The following is a 23,258-nucleotide window of genomic DNA, read 5'->3' as shown; positions in this document are numbered from 1 at the left end:
TATTTTAATGCAAGCATTCATTGACAAGCAAGATTGTATGTAACAGCAGGATAGCCAATGACTTTACCCACTTGCTGTGCACACTGATTCTATTGCCATCTTTTCATTCATTCACACAAAAAGCACCGAGATATTCAGGGACGTTAAACTATTCTTTCCAGAATACAGCAGCTAGTGCCTTAAAATACTCTTTATGCATGGATTCACTTCACTGATATCTTAGGGTTTGCTGCACGTACTTATTAGGGCAGGATCCTCCATCAGAAGATTGGTCGGAAAAACAGGGGCCAGGTAAGTAGGCAATTGTTTTGTCTAGTCATTGCCAGAAAGAGTGGTTTTGATAAAAGCAAATTACTGCGGATGCTGGAATCCGAAACCAAAAGAGAAGATGCTGGAAATTCTCAGCATCTGTAAGGAGAGAAAAGAGCTGACGTTTTGAGTCTAACTGACCCTTTGTCAAAGCTGTGGTTTTGATGTTGTTTGGAAGGTTTTGACCATTCTGAATTGGAATCAAGAAAGCTATCAAAGGTGCTAAGTCCACCTTCTGAAATCAGCTAGGTTTCTGATCCTGAATAGCTACTCAACAAAATAAAAGATAATTTGTAATGCATCAGTAATTTCATTGTCCACTTGAATTAATTGTGTGGTTTAATGATCTCGTGATATTTCAGATAACGGCTTTGCACTGAAGTGATGAGTCCAAGTTCTGAATTGGACTAATTACTACCAACCATGACAATAAGACAAACAGATATTAACAGCACACACAGTGGGGATCTCCGAATGCTGTTTCCAAATAACGAAATACAGCGTGTTTATTTTGGAGGTGCTGTGATTGTTTACAATCCTTTTGTTTGGAAGTTTCCCGGCCTAGCATTCTAATAACCGCTGCAACATCACAGTAAATAATCAAGTGGATTGTTCTTGTGAAAAAAAATAGGTTTTTATTGCAGGAAATGACTAATCACTGTAACTCATAACAGGATTCCACTAATCCTGTAGGAATTGCTGACCAGAAGGCCTGGTTCTCGGGATGTATTTAGCTGTGGAAGTTTTGCTCTGAAATTGTTCTGTGCTGCTTGTCCTGCAAGTGTTTTGATCCAGGAAATGCATTTTTTTAAAAATAAATGATCATTTAAAATGACCGCAATCTGATAAAGTTTAAAATTGCTAATGCTAAATTACAAAATTTCTCCTCACCATAGTAACAGATTAGCTTATCATTGTACCAATTAAAACTAACTTCCTTTCTAAGTGGGAAATAATATCCCAGAGAACCAGCTCATATAATTTCAGTACACTTCTTTAACCTTTGTAGTTTTTCGGAGATGCATATTGCAAGTATCCATCTCCTTAGTCAACATCCACAGCTCAGCTGTCTGTTTATATCTCTTTTGATCCAATTACTATGAAGAGCCCTAATTGCCCCTTTGTCGAGCTTTTAAGAAGCAAACCCCCCACACAGAAGCTTAGCACCTTCCAAACCTACAACTTCCATCCAGAGTGACAAGGGCAACAGAACACCACCACCTGCAGGTTCCCCTCTGAGCCACTCACCATCCTGACTTGGAAATATTTTGCTGAAAATGTGTTGCTGGAAAAGCGCAGCAGGTCAGGCAGCATCCAAGGAACAGGAGAATCGATGTTTTGGGCATAAGCCCTTCTTCAGGAATGAGGAAAGTGTGTCCAACAGGCTAAGATAAAAGGTAGGGAGGAGGGACTTGGGGGAGGGGCGTTGGAAATGCTATAGGTGGAGGGAGGTCAAGGTGAGGGTGATAGGCCGGAGTGGGGTGGGGGTGGAGAGGTCAGGAAGAAGATTGCAGGTTAGGAAGGCGGTGCTGAGTTCGAGGGATTTGACTGAGACAAGGTGGGGGAGGGGAAATGAGGAAACTGGAGAAATCTGAGTTCATCCCTTGTGGTTGGAGGGTTCCCAGGCAGAAGATGAGGCGCTCTTCCTCCAACCGTCGTGTTGCCATGGTCTGGCGATGAAGGAGTCCAAGGACCTGCATGTCCTTCGTGGAGTGGGAGGGGGAGTTAAAGTGTTGGGATACGGGGTCGTTGGGTTGGTTGATCCGGGTGTCCCAGAGGTGTTCTCTGAAACGTTCCGCAAGTAGGCGGCCTGTCTCCCCAATATAGAGGAGGCCACATCGGGTGTAGTGGATGCAATAGACACGACGGTTGGAGGAAGAGTGCCTCATCTTCTGCCTGGGAACCCTCCAACCACAAGGGATGAACTCAGAGTTCTCCAGTTTCCTCATTTCACCTCCCCGCACCTTGTCTCAGTCAAATCCCTCGAACTCAGCACCGCCTTCCTAACCTGCAATCTTCTTCCTGAGCTCTCCGCCCCCACCCCACTCCGGCCTATCACCCTCACCCTGACCTCCCTCCACCTATCGCATTTCCAACTCCCCTCCCCCAAGTCCCTCCTCCCTACCTTTTATCTTAGCCTGCTGGACACACTTTCCTCATTCCTGAAGAAGGGCTTATGCCCGAAACGTCAATTCTCCTGTTCCTTGGATGCTGCCTGACCTGCTGCGCTTTTCCAGCAACACATTTTCAGCTCTGATCTCCAGCATTTGCAGTCCTCACTTTCTCCTTGGAAATATTTTGCCATTCCTTCACTGTCGCTATGTCAAAATCCTGGAATTCCCTTCCCTTTGGCATTGTGGGTTAACCCATGGCATATGGACAGCAGTGGTTCAAAAAGGCAGCTCACCATCACCATCTTAAGAGCAACAAGGGGCGGGCAATAGATGCTGGTCAGCCAGTGACGTCCACATCCCATGAATGAACAAAATAAATCCGATTACAGTACACACCCAAAGTGATGTTTTCCGGTCCCTCTCTCCCCTCACCATGCCGAGCAGTCAAGGGAGATCTGATTAGGTACCAGAGGATGCTTTGCTCCTTTGCCAGGGCCACCTGACCAGAAACGGAGCTGTGAAGGAGAGGCAGTCAACTTCTTTGACTGCCCATTGGCTGGATTGCTTCATTGCCATCTTGTCCACTCCTAGAAACAATCCCCACTCCTCTTGGCACTTTGTGGCCAAAGCTCAGCCATATGAGCCAGCAGTGTGACAGAACTTGAGGAACAAAATAGAGAAGTAGGGCTGCAACCTCTCTCATATTCGAAAAAGATGTGAATCTCAAGACACAGAAATGACAGGTACCTTAATAGTCAATGAATCGACCACAAGTGAAACCTCAGATAAAACCCACCACCAGTTAATATACAATTAACAGTGTGGGCCAGAAAGGTTGGTTTATTTCTTTTAGGCCTACAGTTTTGCATTCAACTATTATTTTACTGTCCCATCAATGCAACCTACGTGCCCTGAGCAAATAATACAAATGTCAGGTACATGGCTAAATAGACGTGAATACAAGTGAAATGGGGATTTCTCAAGAACATGGTACGTGTATGGAATGAGCTGCCAGAGGATGTGGTGGAGGCTGGTACAATTGCAACATTTAAGAGGCATTTGGATGGGTATATGAATAGGAAGGGTTTGGAGGGATATGGGCCGGTTGCTGGCAGGTGGGACTAGATTGGGTTGGGATATCTGGTCGGCATGGATAGGTTGGACCAAAGGGTCTGTTTCTATGCTGTACATCTCTATGACTCGATGAGAAATAGGAGATGGAGTTGGACTATATGGCCCTTCAAGGTAGATCCACCATTCAACAAGATATTGGCTGATCTTCCACTTCAGTTCTCATTTCTCAAACTTGCCCCATTTCTATCCTTACTGTCCAAAACATAGTTGACTTCTATCAAGAATAAATACAACGGCTTGAATTTTTTACCCTGTGAAGATATCTAAAGATTCATGGTCCTTTGAAGAAATGTCTCCCCTTAATCCTGAATAGCTAACCCCTTATTCTGAAACAGTGGCCCTAGATTTCAGGTTCCCTTCTCAGGGATATTTCTTTCTCTCAGTATCTAAGAATGTGGAAACATTAACCCTGCTCCTCCATTAGATAAGATCATGTCATATCTGATGCTGGTCTCAACTCTGTTAGATTAGATTAGATTAGATTAGATTCCCTACAGTGTGGAAACAGGCCCTTCGGCCCAACAACTCCATATCGACCCTCCGAAGAGTAACCCACCCAGACCCATTTCCCTCTAACTAATGCACCGAACACTATGGGCAATTTAGCATGGCCAATTCACCTGAGTTGCGCAACTTGTGGAAACCGGAGCACCCGGAGGAAACCCACACAGACACAGGGAAAATGTGCAAACTCCACACAGGTAGACATCCGAGGTCTGGAATTGAACCTGGGATCCTGGTGCAGTGGGGCAGCAGTGCTAACCACTCAGCCACCGTGCTGCCATGTTGTTCTTTCTGTCCACAGTAACCCTCAACTCCTTCATGTATCGATTATCCATCAAACTCAATTTTGATAAAATTCAGTGATCTACAGCTTTCGAGGGAAGTGAATTCCATAGAATTGAGAGCAATAACAAAATGTCCTCATCACTTCTTTTTAAACTGTGCCCATCCCAAAGAGCGCTCACCGTCCCATTGTCCACCCTATCTTTGTTCCAGTAAGATCATCTCTCTTTCTTCTAATCTCCAGAGGGTATGTGGCCAACCTGTGCAATCTTTTTCATTTGATAACCCCTTCATTCTGGGAAAGAGTTGAGTGAACCTTCTCTGAACTACTCTCAATACAAAAAATGAGGTGAAAACTGTGTACAGTACAGCAGGTGTAATCTCACCAAGCTCCCATGAAACACTCTGTTTGTATGACAGTCCCCTTGCATTGATTGCTGACATTCCATTCACTTTGCTAATTACCTGCTGTAACTGCATACTAGCGTTTTGTACCAAGACACCCAGATCCTTTTGTACTATTGCGTACTGCAGTCTCCTGCTGTTTAGATAGTGTACTGGTTTTCTGATCTTCCTGCTTAAATAGACAAGTTTACATTTGCCCATATTCTACCCCATCTGTCTTTTTTTTTAATGTCACTAAACCGATCATATTCCTTTTTGCAGACTCCCTACCTCCTCTGGATAGCTTAATTTACAGGCTGTCTTGGTGCCATTGGCAAATTAAGCTATCATTCATTCTATTGCTTCAGCCAGATCATTGATGTGGATTGTAAATCGTTGAGGTCTCATTATTGGTCCCGGTAGCACTCTGCTGGATGCAGCTTATTAACCTTTACTTCCCGAGAAAGACACACATTTATTCCTGTTCGCTGACCAATCCCTTTTTTCTTTATTAATATGTTCCTCCTTTCTGTCAAGCCCATGCAAAATTTCAGTTGTTTGACTTGATCACTCGCTCAGTCGTCTAGACTCAAGGGAATAAAGGTCTCATCTACACAATCTCTCCTAACAGGACAATCTTCTCTTGTTTAATTCTGAGCCATTCAGGTGTACTGTAAATTGGTCACAACAGTATCTTTTTTTATTTGTTAACTACATTTTGTCTATATTCATGACCAGGTGTAATTTGTTCAAATACTACAAGACCATAAGAAATAGGGACAGAAATAGGCCATTCAGCTTGTTAAATCTGCTCCATCATTCAATAGGATTATGGCTGATCTGGCACATCACCTCTCTGCCCTTTCCTCATAACCCTTGATTCCCCAACTAATCAAGAACCTATCTCCACTTTAAGTATACACAAGGACTCTGTCCCCACAGATCTCTGTGCAAGGAGTTCCAAAGATACTCAGCCTTCTGAGAAAAAAAATTCCTCCACATCTCAGTCTTAAATTGATGCCCCTTAATTCTGAGACTTTACGCTCTGGTGCTACGCTCTCCCAGAAGAGGAATCATCCTCTCAGCATTTACCCTGTCAACCCCCTTAACAATCTTATATGTTTCAATGAAATCACTTTTCATTCTTCTAAATTCAAATAAGTAAGAGTCCCAATCTATTTAGCCTTTGCTCCGTACCAGGGATCAACTTAGTTAACCTTCTCTGAGCTACCACCAATGAAATGATATATTTCCGTAAATAAGGGGACCAAACTGCTCACAGGGCATCTTTGTACGCTGCAGTAAGACTTCCCTACTTTTTTATTCTCCAAAACTCTTGAAATAATGACCACCATTCCATTCGCCTTCCTAATTACCTGCTGCCCCTATGTGTTAGCTTTGTGTTCAGTGCTCAAGCCCGTTCAAGCCACTTTTTGTGTTGCAGCTTTCTGCAGTTTTTTTCCATTTAAACAATATTCTGTTCTTTTGTTCTCCCTTTCAAAATGAATAACTTCGCACTTTCCCTCAATGTACTCTTGACTACTGACTTAAACTATCAATGTTTATCTTTCTGTAAACAGTTTGTAACTCTCTTGCAACTTGCTTTTCCACCTATTTTTATATTGTCAGTTCCTTCCTCCAAGTCATTGACGATGTGTCAATCAACTTTCATAAAAAATGTAGGTAGAAATTGTCTGTCGTGTCTCCAGTTTATTTCAGTCTCTCGTTGATAATAATATCCTTTAAACTTACAATTCATGCCTTTTGATTCTTAATTGTTGATGTAAAATTCATTATCTGGATTTCATTCCAGTTTTTTTTGATGCTATTATTTGAGTATCCCCTCAATATTTTTATGTGAAATACTAAAACAGTTTTGTACATCATGTCCAAGTTAAGGAAGGTCAATTGCATTTAATGTCCATGGCCCAGACCTTCTAATTGGAAGGGCAGTCGCCAAACCAATTCATCCTGAAAGTGGTACGATGGGATACTTTTGGATGTTCCAGCACACCAATCACCTGGGAGTTGTCCAAAAAGGTTAAGCTTCCAATGGGCCATTACACTGCGTCTAGAACCCTTTGAAAATGTCCATAATTCTGGGCTCAATTAGGAGAGTTCTGACACACTCGTCTAAATAGTTACTCAGGAAAGGTGAGATAGATTAAGACCTGGTGTAAATCACAGATGTCCTTAAAACTAATCACCCTCCTCATCTCACCCCAATGATTAGCGCCACCAGTCTCATCTGAATCCGCTACCTCCCCTGACCTGACACCACCCACGCACTTACCTGCCACCTATCCCTTCAACCATTCACCTTGGCACCCTGTCCCCTCACCCACCTACTTATGTGCATGCCCACCCTCTCGCTCACTTAACTTTGCTCCGTAGCTCGTGGAATCCAGGAATACAGCAGCTCCTGTTATGGAAATGGGGTAATGGCTTAATCTCCAATACTGATCCTGCACTGCATTGGAAGAGCCCCAGATCAGGAGCAATTATTGTTTCTCAAGAGGTCCAATTCCCAGAGGTCTGTGGCAGGTCCAGAAAAAAACAAAATGAGCAAGTAATTTGGCTGTGATTGTCAAAACCTCAGAAAATTCATCCATAAAAATTCCTGTGATATTTAGCTTCCTCTGTTTGAGTATACAAGGCATTCCCTATTGAACCATTGGAATTATTTTATTTTAGTTGATTTTGGAAGTTTAGTTTAATTCCATCAAGTGTTGAAGTCAGGATTCCAATGACCTAATGGAACATGCCAGGGCGACTTGTGACATCAGTAATTTAGGATGAGTGTACAATGACAAATCGACATATTATTATATGTGTATTTATACAGTACTAACACCTATTTTTACATTCCTCTAGTTAAAAGAGGAAGACTACATGGACCATCAGGTAAGATATTTATTTTCGCATATTCTGTGATAAATGTTGCATGATATTTAAATACAGTTATTTCCCGTTCCCTGGGTTCATTATGCTTTCACTAATACATCTGAGCAAATAGGCTGAATTTTATCTTGTTTTACAAAGAAAAGCCAAGACTGACAGTGGATCAGTTCCAGCAGGTTAAATGTGAACTTCATTTCCTGTCCTAAGCCTTATTCCAATGCACGGTGGCTCAGTGGTTAGCACTGCTGCCTCACAGCACCAGGGACCCAGGTTCAATTCCAGCCTCGGGTGACTGTCTGTGTGGAGTTTGCACATTCTCCCCATGTCTGCGTGCATTTCCTGTGTGCTCCAGTTTCCTCCCACAATCCAAGGATGTGCAGGTTAGTTGAATTAGCCATACTAAATTGTCCACAGTGTTCAGGGATATGTAGGTTAGGTACATTAGTCAGGAGTAAACAGAGGTTAATAGGGTAGGGGAATGGATCCGGGTGGGTTAGTCTTTGGAGGGTCGGTGAGGACTTGTTGGGCTGAAGGGCCTGTTTCCACACTATAGGGATTCTATGATTCTATGATTTCCGGCATTAACTGAACACAAAAGGTGACGAACACACTTCACAGAGTCAAGGGTTGCTGCTTTAAGTATGATAATGAGCCCACATGCCTAAGTGAAATGTAATTGCTGCCAGCTTCTCCCCGGCAGTGACTTTCAGGAGGTAAATGCTTTCTTAGGTACCTCCGAGATCCACATGCCTGATTGAGAGCCTCAACCTGCAATCCGGGCCATCTCACAATGACCTTTCCCCTGAGGCTTTCAACTCTACACCAAACCCCAGTAGGCCCTGATCCCTTGCAACTCCCAGGCTTGGGTTTTCCCCACCACAGGTAACTCCCATAATCACTCCCCACCGCTGCCTTTCTCAACCCCTGCGAGGACCTAGCCCACAGCTGTTAGTGATCGGCTACCCAGCCAATTGAAGGCCGAAACCAATCGGGCAAACTAAGCTGCAGTATCAGAGACAGGCCGGGGAAACTAAACTCATGAATGAATTCTGACTTCCCCTGATGACCAGGTTGATAAAACCTGTACCCAATATCTTGGGGGACACTACAAACTTACAGAATGGTCTGCAAGCAGTAAGCCAAAAATTAATGAGTAGCTGAACGAGGAAAGAATTTTGTTTGTAATTCGAAATACCCTGACATGATCAGGTGTTGCAATTCACTCTGATTTTCTATCTCCAACTCTGTGGCCAACAGGTATGATCTGACCGTGTGGTGCTGGAAAGGCAAAGCAGGTCAGGCAGCATTCGAGAAGCAAGAGAATTGATGTTTTAGGCAGAGGCCCTTCATCAGGAATCCTGATGAAGGGCTTATGCCCGAAACATCGATTCTCCTGCTCCTCAGATGCTGCCTGACCTGCTGTGCTTTTCCAACACCACGCTCTTGACTTTGATGTCCAGCATCTGCAGTCCTCACTTTCACCACAAATGATCTGAGGTAGTGGTTTGGCAGAAGCAGGCAAATAAACCACTTTTGTTGTGTTTTCTGTCACTACAAAACAGCCTGCTTTGTCTTTAATTCACTTGTCCTCATTTCTTAGCTTCATTTTGACAGCTATACATAATGGCACGGTGTTTGAGAAGTTTATAATTTTACTGGAATTAGTAAATATTAACAAGAAAACACTTGTTCTATTGAACAAGCTCTTATTAGCTGTACTGATAGCTTTTTGACCATTTTGCTTGCATATGCACAACACACACTCCCACCAGCCAATAAAAGACTTTATTTTAGGTATTACATGCAAGATGACAGGCATAGGCAATATGTTGCTCGAGATTTATAATATATATGGTTTTGATATCTGTGATATCTGTGTAAACTGAGATTTAAGCTTCAATGTTTTTTACAACACTCCTAATCTGAATGTCACAACCAGGTGAGAGTGGCTAAACAGTTCTGTCTTCTTGAAACCTCTCAGTTGGCTGCAGCAAAGATTTTTTTTTGTCTTTTTGGCACACAGTTATATCTCACGTCAGTTAATCCATAGTCACCAGATCAGAATTAAGGAGCCAATTTGCAAGGTTTTCTTGAGTGAAAGAAAAAAAATGTCTTTTACCTACTAATCCTGAGAAGAGAAAATAAAACACAACATCGAACAAACATAATCACAAGGAAAAAATTTTAAAAATAGGAAGGGTCTCTTATAATGAGATGATGAAGAATATGTAGTTTAAAAAGTTCTTTGAGTGCTTGTAATTGAAGATGAGCCTGAGACCATAGCTGTTTAGTTGCTATCTTGCATGCTCAGTAGTAGTGAAATTTGCAGAATCCTTGAGTTTCCATTGTATAGATATTTTTTCCAATTTGCTTTATCATCAGTGCTGACTTTTGAGATGCTAGGAGGAAAAACAGCGAGAGTGTTCTCCTCTTTGTTAGCAATTCACTTTCTTTTATCTCTTCCTGCTTGTTTGTCAGCAGCTGTTGAAATATGATTCATTTGTATATTCATGTGTTTAACTTCATTGTCTTCCCAAGCTGTATAGTTGCAGGCAATGTTTTATGTCTAATATGTACGACATTTTATAAAAAGTGTAAATGAAAAGGAGATGTGAGTTTCTTGATGCTTGACTCCATTGATGTGTTAGTGTCAGTGCTTTCAAATAAAATGGTGATTTTAGTTCAGACAATGTCATTTGGTCCTCACTTGAGGCAAGTTCAGGAAACCAGTCTGTGGCCAGCAGATTGCTGTAACCATTTTAGGTGCACATTTCTTTTTGAAGAAGCATTTTGGTTCATGAAGGTCTTATTAATTAAAAGTAGATGATGGAAGTTTAAAATTGATAGTCCACATTGTGCCACTATTGTTGGCAACATTTGGTTTATATGACAGCCTGTGTGCTGAACAATAATTGTACCTTGTAGTTGATCTCGCTGGTTCAGTTTTAGTGTTTTGTGGTTTCTTGGACAACACAGGTATTGTAAGATTAATTTCTTGACTGAGCTGAAGTTATGTTATTATATTATGGAGTTTGACATGATATGACATTTGTATCCTCCTTCAGCGCGGCACTATTAAATGTGACTTAGTGTTGGCCTACTCACTTCTTGAGTTAAAAGTCATGAATTTGTTTTCTCTTGTAGTATTTAACATGCAATCTAACTTGACACTTCAATGCAATATGAGTGCAGTGTACATTCTCAGATGCAATTTTAAACTGAAGCTCAATCTCCATGAAATATCTCATACCATTGTTTGAAGAAGAGCATTGGAATGCCAGAAGTTAGCCGTAATGCTATGGCATGGGTTACACATTGTTCAGGAGCTGGAAGATAGAGAGGGAACATTATCTGATTGGCAGTAAGTAACTATTGATATACCCAAGAGATGTGTACTGATGTGTTTCTAGAGTTATATATGCCTATGATTTCAGATGACACTAAGATAGGAGAGACGGTGAGTCCTATGAGTAGGAAGAGAAGCTTATTAAGAAGCTTGGATGGACAGCATGACTGAGCAGAACCACTGTTATGATCCCAGCTGATGTTGTTACTATGCAAGTCAGATCCTAGACTGAAATCCAGCTAGATAGATCAAATTTAGTTTTATCTTTATTTAACATGGTGATCTTTCACTGAAACACAAACAACCATTTCTGCAGGTATGATTCTAACAATACAACAGACGGTCAATCTGCAAAAAAAATGGTAAAGTAGAATAAACAAAACTATTTTATATATTGTAACTTTAAAGATTAGAATAGAATATCCTTTATTGTCACGTGTCCTCCATTGTTGAAGTACAGTGAAAAGCTTTTACATGTCTGTCTCTTATGGTGTCATCTTAGGTACAAGCACCCAGTACAAATCTTGGATACGAAAGAGAAATTAAAAGTAGTTGTATTACTTTACAGAATTTAAAAAATAAGTTCGCAATAAGACATTGTTCAAGGATTGACATTATAGTCAGATTAAAAAAAACTTTAAGTAAATGTTACAGTGCAGCAGCTCAGTGCAGGGCCTCTGCACATGGTCTGACCGCCTGTGCCAGATCCCAGTCCAACAGCCAACCCGCTCTGCTCGAAACCCCAGACCACTCCGTACCGACACTTCGCAGCTCCAAGGTAAGTTCCAGGACTGTCTTCTCTATCAGGATTTGCTGCCTGTGTGCTGGTCCAGGGCTCACTTCCCTTGTGCAGCTCCGGGGCGCTCTCCCCCTGAGCTGCTCCGGGGCGCTCCCCCCCTGCGCTGCTCCGGGGCGCTCCCCCCCTGCGCTGCTCCGGGGCGCTCCCCCCCTGCGCTGCTCCAGGGCGCTCTCCCCCTGCGCTGCTCCGGGACGCACTGCCCTCAGGGTAAAGTGGAGAAGAAAAGCAGAGAATGAGAAAAGGGTAAAAGTACACAGAGCAGACGAGCTCTGGGCTCATGAGCCCAGCCACTACCCAGCTCCTCCACCACCACCTTGACTGGCTTCAAATCAAGTGTGAAAATACACAATAAACAACACTATTCTATCTATTACATAAATCTCCTTTTATGGGGGGTCCCTGATTTACGAATGTGATCCCATACAGGGGTGTAATTTTAAAGACCTTACATATAAGCATTTCCTATACCTACAAGTAACTATTCTATATTGTCTTGCATTGTGTCTCGAATTGTGTAGAAATCAACTTGTGAGCTTATTTGCAAACTGAGGATTGTCTATTCTCAAACATGAGAGAGGTGGCTAAGTGGCCTCACTTAACTGCCACTTTTAATTCCTGATCTTGAGAGTATGATAGTCTCTTCCTTTTGTATTCACATCATTGAGCTGAGACTTTCTCAGCTTTGAATAGCCCATTCAGGGTTCTAACCAAATACTTCTGGTGCAGAACTTTCAAACTAAACTCCTTCCAATCACATAAAATATTTCGTAACTATTCTACACTATATCCTTTCTTCAGTAGAAACTGTTCTACACATCTAACTTCCTTCAATAATGAGAACTTAAACCCAAAGACTTTTCAAGCTATAAATGTTTGCCTAAGCAAAACAAAACAACCCCATATCCTTCTAACTGAAAGCCTAATGTTCTTCAATGTTTATTCAGTCTGCTTGTAAAACTGTTCCAATACAAACAAGTTCCCAATCCTGCTGCAGGAAGTCCTCACCTACTGGTTTGGTTCTTCTAAAGAAAAATACCATGGTACCAGAAGTACTGATAAGTTATCATTACATTGCTTTCTACACACAGACCACAGACCCCTATACCACTACTTTAAAATCCAACCTCTAAAATAATTGATATTAAAATGCACATAAGTAACACACCTTGTATCACACTCAAAAGGATAATATCTTAATGGTGCCTTTGTGAAATGCTCATTTGGAGAATGGTGCAGATATAGAGGGCTAAATGGCCACCTTCTGCACTAGAACAGTTCTGTGATTCTATGAAAGATTAGGAGCTGTAGAGGATCAAATGGAGTAAATTTTCATGTAGGCAAATTGTTCAAAGTTTGTGCATGAGTACACAAAGTATTCAAAAGAGTATGTAGAATCTTGACCTCCAGGGCATTAGAATTCTAAAATGGGGAAGAGATACTAAGTTGTGCTTCTCGTGGAAAGAGTAGTGAAGTTCTGAAATCCTTTCTTCCAAAAGGTGGTTAATGCTATTTCAGTTGAAATTTACAGGAATTGAATTGATAAATTTGTGTTATGTAACATTTCAAGGATTTGGATCAATGGCAGGTAGATGAGGCTACAGACCACCCAGAGTCGAACTGAATGTTAGAACAGACTTGAGGAGCTGAATTCCAATGGTATTCCTGTATCTGCTCATTAGCTTCTATTGGAGACTAAACCAGATAAATGAACTTTGAGCCTCTATCACACACCATCTCAACACAAATCCATGTAACTTCTATCTTTACAATATTGCCTACCACCAGTTACATCTCATTGACCTGCTGCTACAATTCTCATTCGTATTTTTGCAACATCATCTAAGTTAATCTCCCCACAGGCTGCTTTGCACCGTTCCTAAACTCCACCTCTTCAAACATCTTCCGTCTACATCCTACTGCTCAACAGGTCCTTGTCAAACATTGCTAGAAAATTAGATTTGTGGTAAGTGATTTTGCAAATGCAAACAAAGAATCTGATATTCTTTCTAATGTTGAGACTTTAACTCTTGGTTTTGTTTCTCCCAATCCTTGATTTTTGTGAGCCCTTGTAAATTCAATTTATTGCTATATGGTGGCATGGTGCTTCAATGGTTAGCACTGCTGCCTCACAGCACCAGGGACCTGGGTTCAATTCCACTCCTGGGTGACTGTGCAGAGTTTGCACATTCTCCCTGTGTCTGTGTGGGTTTCCTCCGGATGCTCCAGATTCCTCCCACAGTCAAAGGATGTGTAGATTAGATCGATTGGCCATGCTTAATTGCCCCATAGTGTCTAGCAATGTGTGGGCTGGGTGGGTTAGCCATGGGAAATGGAGGGTTGAGGTGAGGTGGGTCTGGATGGTATGTTCCTAGGTGTGGACTTGATGGGCTGAATGACCTGCTTTCACACTGTAGGGATTCTGTGATCACCCATCCACTTATCCTGATGAAGGGCTCCTGCCTGAACTGTCAATTTTCCCTCCTCGGATGCTGCCTGACATGCTGTGCTTTTCCAGCTCCACTCTAATCTTGACTCTAATCTCCAGCATCTGCAGTCCTCACTTTCATCCACTCATTGTAATGAGTGAATATGACTGACTGGGAGTCTGTGATCCATTGTGAGATATTTTCTGTGAGCATCATGCCTGACTTTGGATGTGGGTCCGTCAGTAACATTCAAGTGTTCAGCATTTCAATCCGCTTCAGCTTTTCAACATTTCTATCTTTGGAAATGTTATTGTCACATTTCTTTATTTTGATTTCGATAAGGTATGAAGTGAAACTGTTAAGACTTTCTTTTTATATTTCCACTGATAAAACTTCAACACTCAGTTTGTTTTGCAATGAAGTCTTTAAAGCTGGTCTATGAGCTCCCATTGATTTGAATAGGTTCAATGTTTAGCTGGTGGCATTTTGCCAAGTGCAGATGTGAATCTGCACTGTTCAGAGTCTGACTAAATCTATTTGAAATATGCACTTGTGCCTTTGGGGAACAAATTAAATTATGCATTCAGCTTTTAATGGTCTGAGATACAGAAGCACATGAACTCCAAAAATATATTTTCAAATGGACTTGCCTGAAATCTGTAATAAATATATCAAATTGAAGCTGATTTGTACCTATACAGTTTACCTATTAGCATACTGTCTAGGTCAGCAAAAACCTAACAATGCACATTTATGCTTAACAATGTTATGGAAGGGCAAAATGTGGCACGTCAGGCTTGGAGGGCTGAAGGGCCTGTTCCTGTGCTGTATGGTTCATGGTTCTTTATTTAGAGTGTGAAGTACTAATTAGTTGAATTAGTGAATGATGGCAATCTCACTAATATCTAAAACTGCTCCCAATTAAATGTGCTGTACACAAATGAAACCGTATGTTCTATATCAGCCATTTTACCGTAATTACAAGCAAGAAAAACTAAGACATTGCAAAATACATGTGATTTTAGTATTTCTTGTGGGAGTTGTTGTACTATTAACAACCTTCTGTGATTTTGTACCTATGAAAAGCATTAGAAATTGGTGGGAGCAACAGATTCCTTTGTAGCCAGGTTATCCTCTGCAACATTTTGGGAAATCTGGATGTTGTGCTCTGTTGTGTTTTTTTAAATGGGTAAGTAATTTGAACCATTCAGTTGGATAACAGATGCACATAAAAATGTAGAATAAAGAGCAGGGGTAGACTAGGTAAAAATGGGGACTGCAGATGCTGGAAACCAGAGTTTAGAACAGAGTGGTGCTGGAAAAGCACAGCAGGTCAGGCAACATCCGAGGAGCAGGAAAATCGAAGTTTCGGGCAAAAGCCCTTTATCAGGAATAGGGCAGGAGTAGACTGTTCAAGCCTCCTCTGATCATTCGCCTCAGTACCCTGTTCCTGCTTTCACCCCTGCCCTTTGATCGCTAAGAACTGTATCTAACTTCTTCTTGAAAACATTCAATATTTTGGCCTCAAAATATCTGTATCAGAGAATTCCACAGGGTCGCCACTTTCTGAGTGAAGAAATTTTTCATCATCTCAATCTTAAACGGCCTACTTCATCCTTAGACTGTGCCCCAGGTCCTTAACTCCCCTGCTACTGAGAACATCTTTACTGTATCCACCCTGTCTGGTTCTGTTACAATTTTATAGGTCTCTGAGATCAACCCCATATTCATTTTGTACACTTTCATCTTTGAAGTTCTGTTTTTTAAATTTCACTCATGGGACGTGGGCCAGCATTTATCGCCTGTCCCTAGTTGCCCTTGAGAAGATGGTGGTGAGCTACCACCTTGAACCACTGCAGTCCATATGCTCCAGGTTGACCCACAATGCCATTAGGGAGGGAATTCCAGGATTTTGTTCCAATGACAATGAAGGAATGACAATATATTTCCAAGTCAAGATGGCGAGTGGCTTAGAGGGGAACATGCAGGCGGTGGTGTTCCCATGCATTTATTGGGAGAAAGTGAGGACTGCAGATGCTGGAGATCAGAGCTGAAAATGTGTTGCTAGAAAAGCGCAGCAGGTCAGGCAGCATCCAAGGAGCAGGAGAATCGACGTTTCGGGCATGAGCCCAAAGAAGGGCTCATGTCCGAAACGTCGATTCTCCTGCTCCTTGGATGCTGCCTGACCTGCTGCGCTTTTCCAGCAACACATTTTCAGCCATGTATCTACTGCCCTTGTACTTCTGGATGGAAGTGGTCATGGCTTTGGAAGTTGCTGACCAAGGATCGTTGGTGAATTTTTGCAGTGTACGCTGCTGCTACTGAGTGTCAGGTGGAGGAGGGAGGTGGTTTTGTCAATGTGGTGACAATCAAGTGGACTGCTTTCTTTTGGATGGTGTCAAGCTAATTGAGTGTTGTTTGAGATGCACCAATCAAGGCAATTGGGGAGCGTTCCATGAGACTCGTGACTTGTGCTTTGGAGATGATAGGAAGGTTTTGGGAAGTCAGGAGGTGAGTTTCTTGCCCAATATTTCTAGCCTCTGACCTATACTTGTATCCATTATGTTTATAAGGTGAGTCTAGTTGAATTTCTGGTCAATGGTAACCCCCAGGATGATGATAGTGGGAAATTCAATGATTGCAACACCATTGAATGTCAAGGGGTGGGTGGTTAGATTGTTTCTTATTGGAGATGGTTATTGCCTAGCATTTGTGTGGCCGAATTGTTACTTACCACTTGTAAGCTGAAGCCTAGACATTGTCCAAATCCTGTTGCATTTGGTCATGGACTGTTTCAATACCTGAGGAGTTGTGAATGGTGCTGAACATTACACAATCATTGGCAAACATCACCACTTCTGACCTTATGGAGGGAAGGTCATTGATGAAGCAGCTGAAGACGGTTGGCCCGATGACAGTACCCTGAGGAACTCTTGCAGAAATGTCCTGGAGCTGGGATAACTGAGTTCCAGTAACCACAACCATCTTCCTATCTGTCAGGTGTGTCTCCAACCAATGGAGAGTTTGCCCCAATTCTCATTGATTCCAAGTTTGCGAGGCTTCCTTGATGCCCTACTCGGTTGAATGTGACCTTGATGTCAAGAGCTGTCATTCCCACTTCCACTCTGGAATTCAATTCATTTGTCCATCTTTGAACGAAGGCTTTAATATGATCAGGAGTTGAGTGACCTTGGCAGAACCCAAACTGGGTGTCACTGAGCAGGCTATTGCTGAGCAGACACTGCTTGATGACACTGGAGGTGACACCTTCTATCAATTAACTGATGATTGAGAGTAGACTAATTGGGCAATAACTGCCTGGATTGGATTTGTCCTGTTTTTTGTGTACAAAACATACCTGGGCAATTTTCCATTTTGTCGGGTAGATGCCAATGTTGTAACTGTACTGCAAAAGCTTGGCAATGGGAGCGGCAAGTAGTGTTGGAATGTTGTCAGAGTCCATAATCTTTGCAGTACTCAGTGCTTCCACCCATTTTCTGATATCACACGGAGTGAACCAAAGACTGGTATCTGTCATGCTGGGGACCACTGGAGGAGGTTACGATAGATCATCCATTTGGCATTTCTAGCTGAAGATTGCTATGAATGATTAGATTAGATTAGATTAGATTACTTACAGTGTGGAAACAGGCCCTTCGGCCCAACAAGTCCACACCGACCCGCCGAAGCGTAACCCACCCATACCCCTACATTTACCCCTTTTACCTAACACTACGGGCAATTTAGCATGGCCAATTCACCTGACTTGCACATCTTTGGACTGTGGGAGGAAACCGGAGCCCCCGGAGGAAACCCACGCAGATACGGGGAGAACGTGCAAACTCCACACAGTCAGTCGCCTGAGTCGGGAATTGAACCCGGGTCTCTGGCGCTGCGAGACAGCAGTGCTAACCACTGTGCCACCGTGCCGCCCACTTCAGCCTTTTATCTTTTGCACTGATGTGTTGGACTCTTCCATTATTGAAGATGGGGATATTTATGGAGCCATCTCCTCCAGTGAGTTGTTTAATTGCCCACCACCATTCACATCTGGATGTGGTAGTACTGCAAAGCTTAGATCTGATCCATTGGTTGTGGGATCGCTTAGCGCTGTTTGTCACTTGCTGCTTATGCTGTTTGGTACATAAACAATCCAGTTTGGTTGACACTTCATCTTCAGATGTGCTTGATGCTGCTCCTGGTATGCCCTCTCCATTCAACCAGGGGTAATCCCCTGGCTTGATGGTAATGGCTGAGTGGGCAATATGCCAGGCCATGAGGTTATAAATTGTGCTGGTGTAAATTCTACTGCTGTTGATGGCCCACAGCACCTCATGGATGCCCAGTTTTGAGTTGCTAGACCTGTTTGAAGTCTGTCCCATTTAGCACTTTGATTGTGCCACACAACATGATGGAGGATATTCTCAATGTGAAGGCGGGACTTTGTCTCCACAAGGACCTTGCGGTGGTCACTCTTATCGATGCTGTCATGGGCAGATGCATCTGCAGCCAGCAGATTGGAAAGGATGAGGTCAAATATGTTTTTCCCTCGTGTTGGTTCCCTCACCACCTGCTGCAGACTCAGTCTAGCAGCTATGTCCTTTAGGGCCCGATCAGCTTGATCAGTAGAGCTGCTGCTGAGCCACTCGTAAGTGCTGGACATTGAAATCCCCCACCTAGAATACACTTTGCACCCTTGCCAGTCTCCGTGCTTCCTCCAAGTGTTGGAGGAATACTGATTCATCAGCTGAAGGAGGACAGTGCATGGTAATCAATGGGAAGTTTCCTTGCCCCATGTTTAACCTGAAGCCATGAGACTTCATGGGATCCAGAGTCAATGTTGAGAATTCCCAGGGTAACTCCTTCCTGACTGTTCGCCACTGAACTGGGCCTGGATGGGACAGGACTTATTCAGGGATGATGATGGTGGTGTCTGGGACATTCTGAGAGATATAATTCCATGAATTTGACTGTCAGACTGTTGCTTGACTAGTCTGTGAGACATAGAGACATAGAGATGTACAGGACAGAAACCGACCCTTGATCCTCAACATCTCCCTCAGCTTTAGCACTAGCCCCTAAATGTTGCTAAGAAGCGTCGACAGAGCTGTATTAATGTAGATCATGTTCAGGTAACCCGTAATAATTTGTTGCAATGTAATAAACTCATTAAAGTCAATAAACACAAAATACATTTACTCAACAAATCACTCTTAAACCAGAAAGGTAGATATATAAATCCATGTTAAATCACTGTGGGCTTGATGGAACCTACACACAATAATAAATAGAACAATCTCCAAGTTCCCAGGCTTGAGAAGACACCTGTGTCACTTGATTTGGAAGAGGGTGAGGAAACTTGATTCTGCCACGTTCCTATTCCTTACGCTGTGAAATTCGAAAAGAGGGCATGAGGGCTGGGGATTGATGTGACGAGTTCATGTTGGTCTCCCTCCTCCCATGTTGATGTTGGGATAGATGACCCAGTGCTTGCCAGAATACTTAAAGTTCAGGGCGGCACGGTGGCTCAGTGGTTACCACTGCTGCATCACAGCACTAAGGATCAAGTTTGATTACAGCCTTGGGTGACTGTCTGTGTGCATGTTCTCCTCATGTCAGTGTGGGTTTCCTTTTTGTGTTCCCACAGTCTGAATATGTGCAGGTTAGGTGGATTGCCCATGCTAAATGCAGGGTTATAAGGAGTGGGTGGGCGCTGGTCTGCGAGGGGCAGTGCAGACCCAATGGGCTGAATGTCCTCTTTCTGCACTGCAAGGATTCAGCTGAGAACATGTTTGACTTACTGCAGCCTGAAGATGGGGGTAGAGCGAAATCAAGAATGCCAGGTGGAGAATCTCACAATCCAAACAGGAGAGACCGTGTTAGCCCGGAATTGTAATCTGGGGAGAAATAGATCCCAGCAGTAGTGATGCCTTAAACAGGATCGTTGTTATATGCGGTACAGACCAGGGACGAACTGGTCTGGAGGAGATCTCCAGACCAGCTAGTCATTCACAACTCACCAATGGTGGGGCTGTCCCTCAGGATATCGAGCTGGTTCAGATGGGACCGTTGGGGCCAGCTGAGTCAGGGAGGAGGCAACAGCAGCATCGCAGGGCAACGACAGTCAGTCCAAGAGGAACGTTCCTGCAGAATAACAGGAGCTGCTGAAAGCCTGGAAGACCACAGCAGAGAAAGCTTCCTGAGATGAGGAGACAATCCTGGAGGATTCATTAACTCTCCTGAGAGACTGATCATGTCATTGTAGACTGTGGAATGGGTGTTTTTATCTTTCCATGCTCCTTTTTGTAAATATTCCTGACGATGTATATAGATTACAATGCCTGTAAAGTAGTTTAATTGGTGGATGTGTATATGTTAATAGGGGAGCATTGAAATAAAGGGGGAGGGGAGGTTATGTATGTAGTTGGATGTGTGTTGTCCCTTTGAGAGCAGGTCACGTGACCCAAAGTGGGGAGCTAGGGGAGACAGTCTAAGACTGTGGGGGAGCTGAGGGACCGACAATAAAGTATTCCCTCTTCAGGTTTACCCTTCTCTCTAACTCGTGTTCTATTTATGGTTCCAGTGATCCACAAATGTACCACTCCTGCCAGCATTGCATGCTGGTGATAGTGAGACTTGCTGTTGGCAATTGATTACTGATAGGAAAATAGCTGCTACTGATGGGAAGCTAGGAGAGAGAGATTTTTCAGGAATGATTTTCACAATGCTTCTTCAATAGATTTCACATTTTTGCTGTGTTATAAACTCAAACCTGTGGAGAATAGGATTTGCTGCCACCCAGTGGCCAAAGAATGCACACTTGAATGAAGATCTACCATTGGAACTTCCAAAAAAATCAAATAAATGGTTAAGAAATCTACTTGGTTGTGCGAAATTCATTTGTCTTCATTCTTGATGCTTTTCTGTTACATGGTGAGCAATGATAGCATCTGGATGAACAATTCTATAGCAGTGGCATGGCTGTCCATTCAATGAGAAAGGCACAATTGACTTGAGTGGTGGTAAATCCCATTAGGCTTAATTGAGTAGCTCATCTTGAATGGAGCAGAATTTATTTTCTTATAGTTAAATGTCCTAATTGTTAAAGCACAGATCATTTCATATTAGACTTGACTTGGCTTGTGTGGCATATCTGAATCATCATGGCCTGTGTGGATTTCAGATCAAATAAAACGTTACTTTCTGGGCAAAATAATGTAATCTGAAAGGCAGAACTGAAAACCGTTGTTTCTGAAATTTCATTTCAAGACATTGAAACATAGAAATTAAATTGAGCAGTAATTCTTTTAAAGACTGTTGAACAATTTAAAAACAATATTGTGATTGATCTCATGATTATAATTGTAAATATTGGATCTAAATGCAATTAAAGACAATTACTGCATCCATTTCAAGTTTGCTTTGCTTTGTTTTCAGTGCCTATGTTAAAAGGAGCAGTGAAGTTCCCTCTCTCTCTGGCCATTATTTTGCATTCAGACAGCAATCACTGAAATGATTATGTGGTCATTAACTTCTTATTGACTGGGTATACTTGCCTGCTGAGTTTCCAACAATACTAGCAGTGACTACACTTCAAAAGCACTGAATTGCCTGTAAATCATTTTCGGGACTTTGACAATTATGAAAGATGCTATGTAAATGCAAACTCTTTACAGTATTGTCTTCATCAGTAAGCAGCCAGGCATTAGAACTTTCAGAAACAAAAACTGAAACTGCTGGAGAATCTTGGCAGGTCTGGTAGCATCTGTAGAGGCAAAGCAGAGTTAATGTTCTGAATCCAGTGACCCTTTATTAGAACTGAGAATACCTAGGGAAAGGCGATATATGTGCTGAGGAGGGAAAGAGGAGTGAGCAGATTGGCAGAGATTGAGCCCAGAGAGAGAGAATGACAGGTTGGCAAACAAAGGATCAGGTGACGAGTAGGTGAAAGTGGGTTGGCTGTGCTGAAAGCGGCCCAAGTCACGACAAGACCTCGATTGTGGAGGTGGATAAAGGGCATTTTCTTTCCTCATTCAGTCCCTTCTCTCTTATATTTATGATTCCGCTGACACTTTACATCAGTTTCAAAATTTCTAGTTCGCAGGCACCAGCCACCTCCTTGTTCACCATGGGTGTGCAATGCCTTTACACCCTCACCCCCACATCAGGATGTTCTATATCCTTCCCAGAAAGAAGGCCTGCACTATCTTCACCCTCCTGTGTCTGGCTGAGCTTGTCCTCACTTCAAACGGGCTTCTCCTTTAATTCCTCTCATTCTCTTCAGATCAAAACTATGGCCATGTGTCACCATTTGCCTGTCTCTTTGTGGGGTATATGGACCATTCCTGGTTCCAGTTCTGCTCTGGTATCTCCCACAACTCTTTTTCTCTGGTATATCGATGACCTCATCGGTGTTTCTCCCCTATCTCATTCAGAATTGGAAAAATCCATCACTTTTGTTTCCAATTTCCACCACACTGTCATTCACTTCCTCCTTTTCCTTTCTCAATATTTCTGTTTCCATTTCTGGAGATAGGCTAGCCACCGATAATCCCCCACAAACTCATCAACCCCCACAGTTACCCAGACTGCGCATCCTCATATCCTGTCTCCTGTAAAGACACCATCCCGTTCTCCCAGTATTTCTATCTCCATCACATCTGTTCTAATGGTGCCAACTTCTGAAATGTCCACCTTTTCCTTCAGACGAAGGTTCCCCTGCACTGCGGCTGACAGGACTGTTAACTGTGCCCAGCATATTTCCTGCACTAGGAAGATGAAAGCTGAAAAATGTGTTGCTGGAAAAGCGCAGCAGGTCAGGCAGCATCCAAGGAGCAGGAGAATCGACGTTTCGGGCATAAGCCCCCCTTCAGGAATGAGGAAGGTGTGCCAAGCAGGCTAAGATAAAAGGTAGGGAGGAGGGATTTGGGGGAGGGGCGTTGGGAATGCGATAGGTGGAAGGAGGCTAAGGTGTGGGTGATAGGCCGGAGAGGGGGTGGGGGCGGAGAGGTCGGGAAGAAGATTGGAGGTCAAGAAGGCGGTGCTGAGTCTGAGGGTTG

At 42.9% G+C, this 23,258-nt stretch overlaps 1 protein-coding gene across 3 annotated transcripts in view; it reads left to right on the top strand.

Moving 5' to 3' along the window:
* Positions 1 to 23,258, top strand: part of unc13c (unc-13 homolog C (C. elegans)) — a 582,280-nt gene that overhangs the window by 37,592 nt on the left and 521,430 nt on the right. For all 3 annotated transcript variants that reach the window (XM_087981434.1, XM_087981433.1, XM_087981432.1), the window contains exon 2: positions 7,602 to 7,631. In XM_087981434.1, coding sequence (XP_087837560.1) covers positions 7,602 to 7,631 — 30 coding nt within the window. The remainder of the gene's footprint in view (positions 1 to 7,601; positions 7,632 to 23,258) is intronic.

The sequence above is a fragment of the Chiloscyllium plagiosum genome, unplaced genomic scaffold (genome assembly GCF_037043375.1).
Source record: "Chiloscyllium plagiosum isolate Xiang-an unplaced genomic scaffold, Cpla_swu_hap1 HiC_scaffold_39, whole genome shotgun sequence".
In the NCBI taxonomy this organism is placed as follows: Eukaryota; Metazoa; Chordata; class Chondrichthyes; order Orectolobiformes; family Hemiscylliidae; genus Chiloscyllium; species Chiloscyllium plagiosum.
The sequence above is the reverse complement of the archived record's forward strand: the minus strand, read 5'-3'. Positions and strand labels throughout refer to the sequence as shown.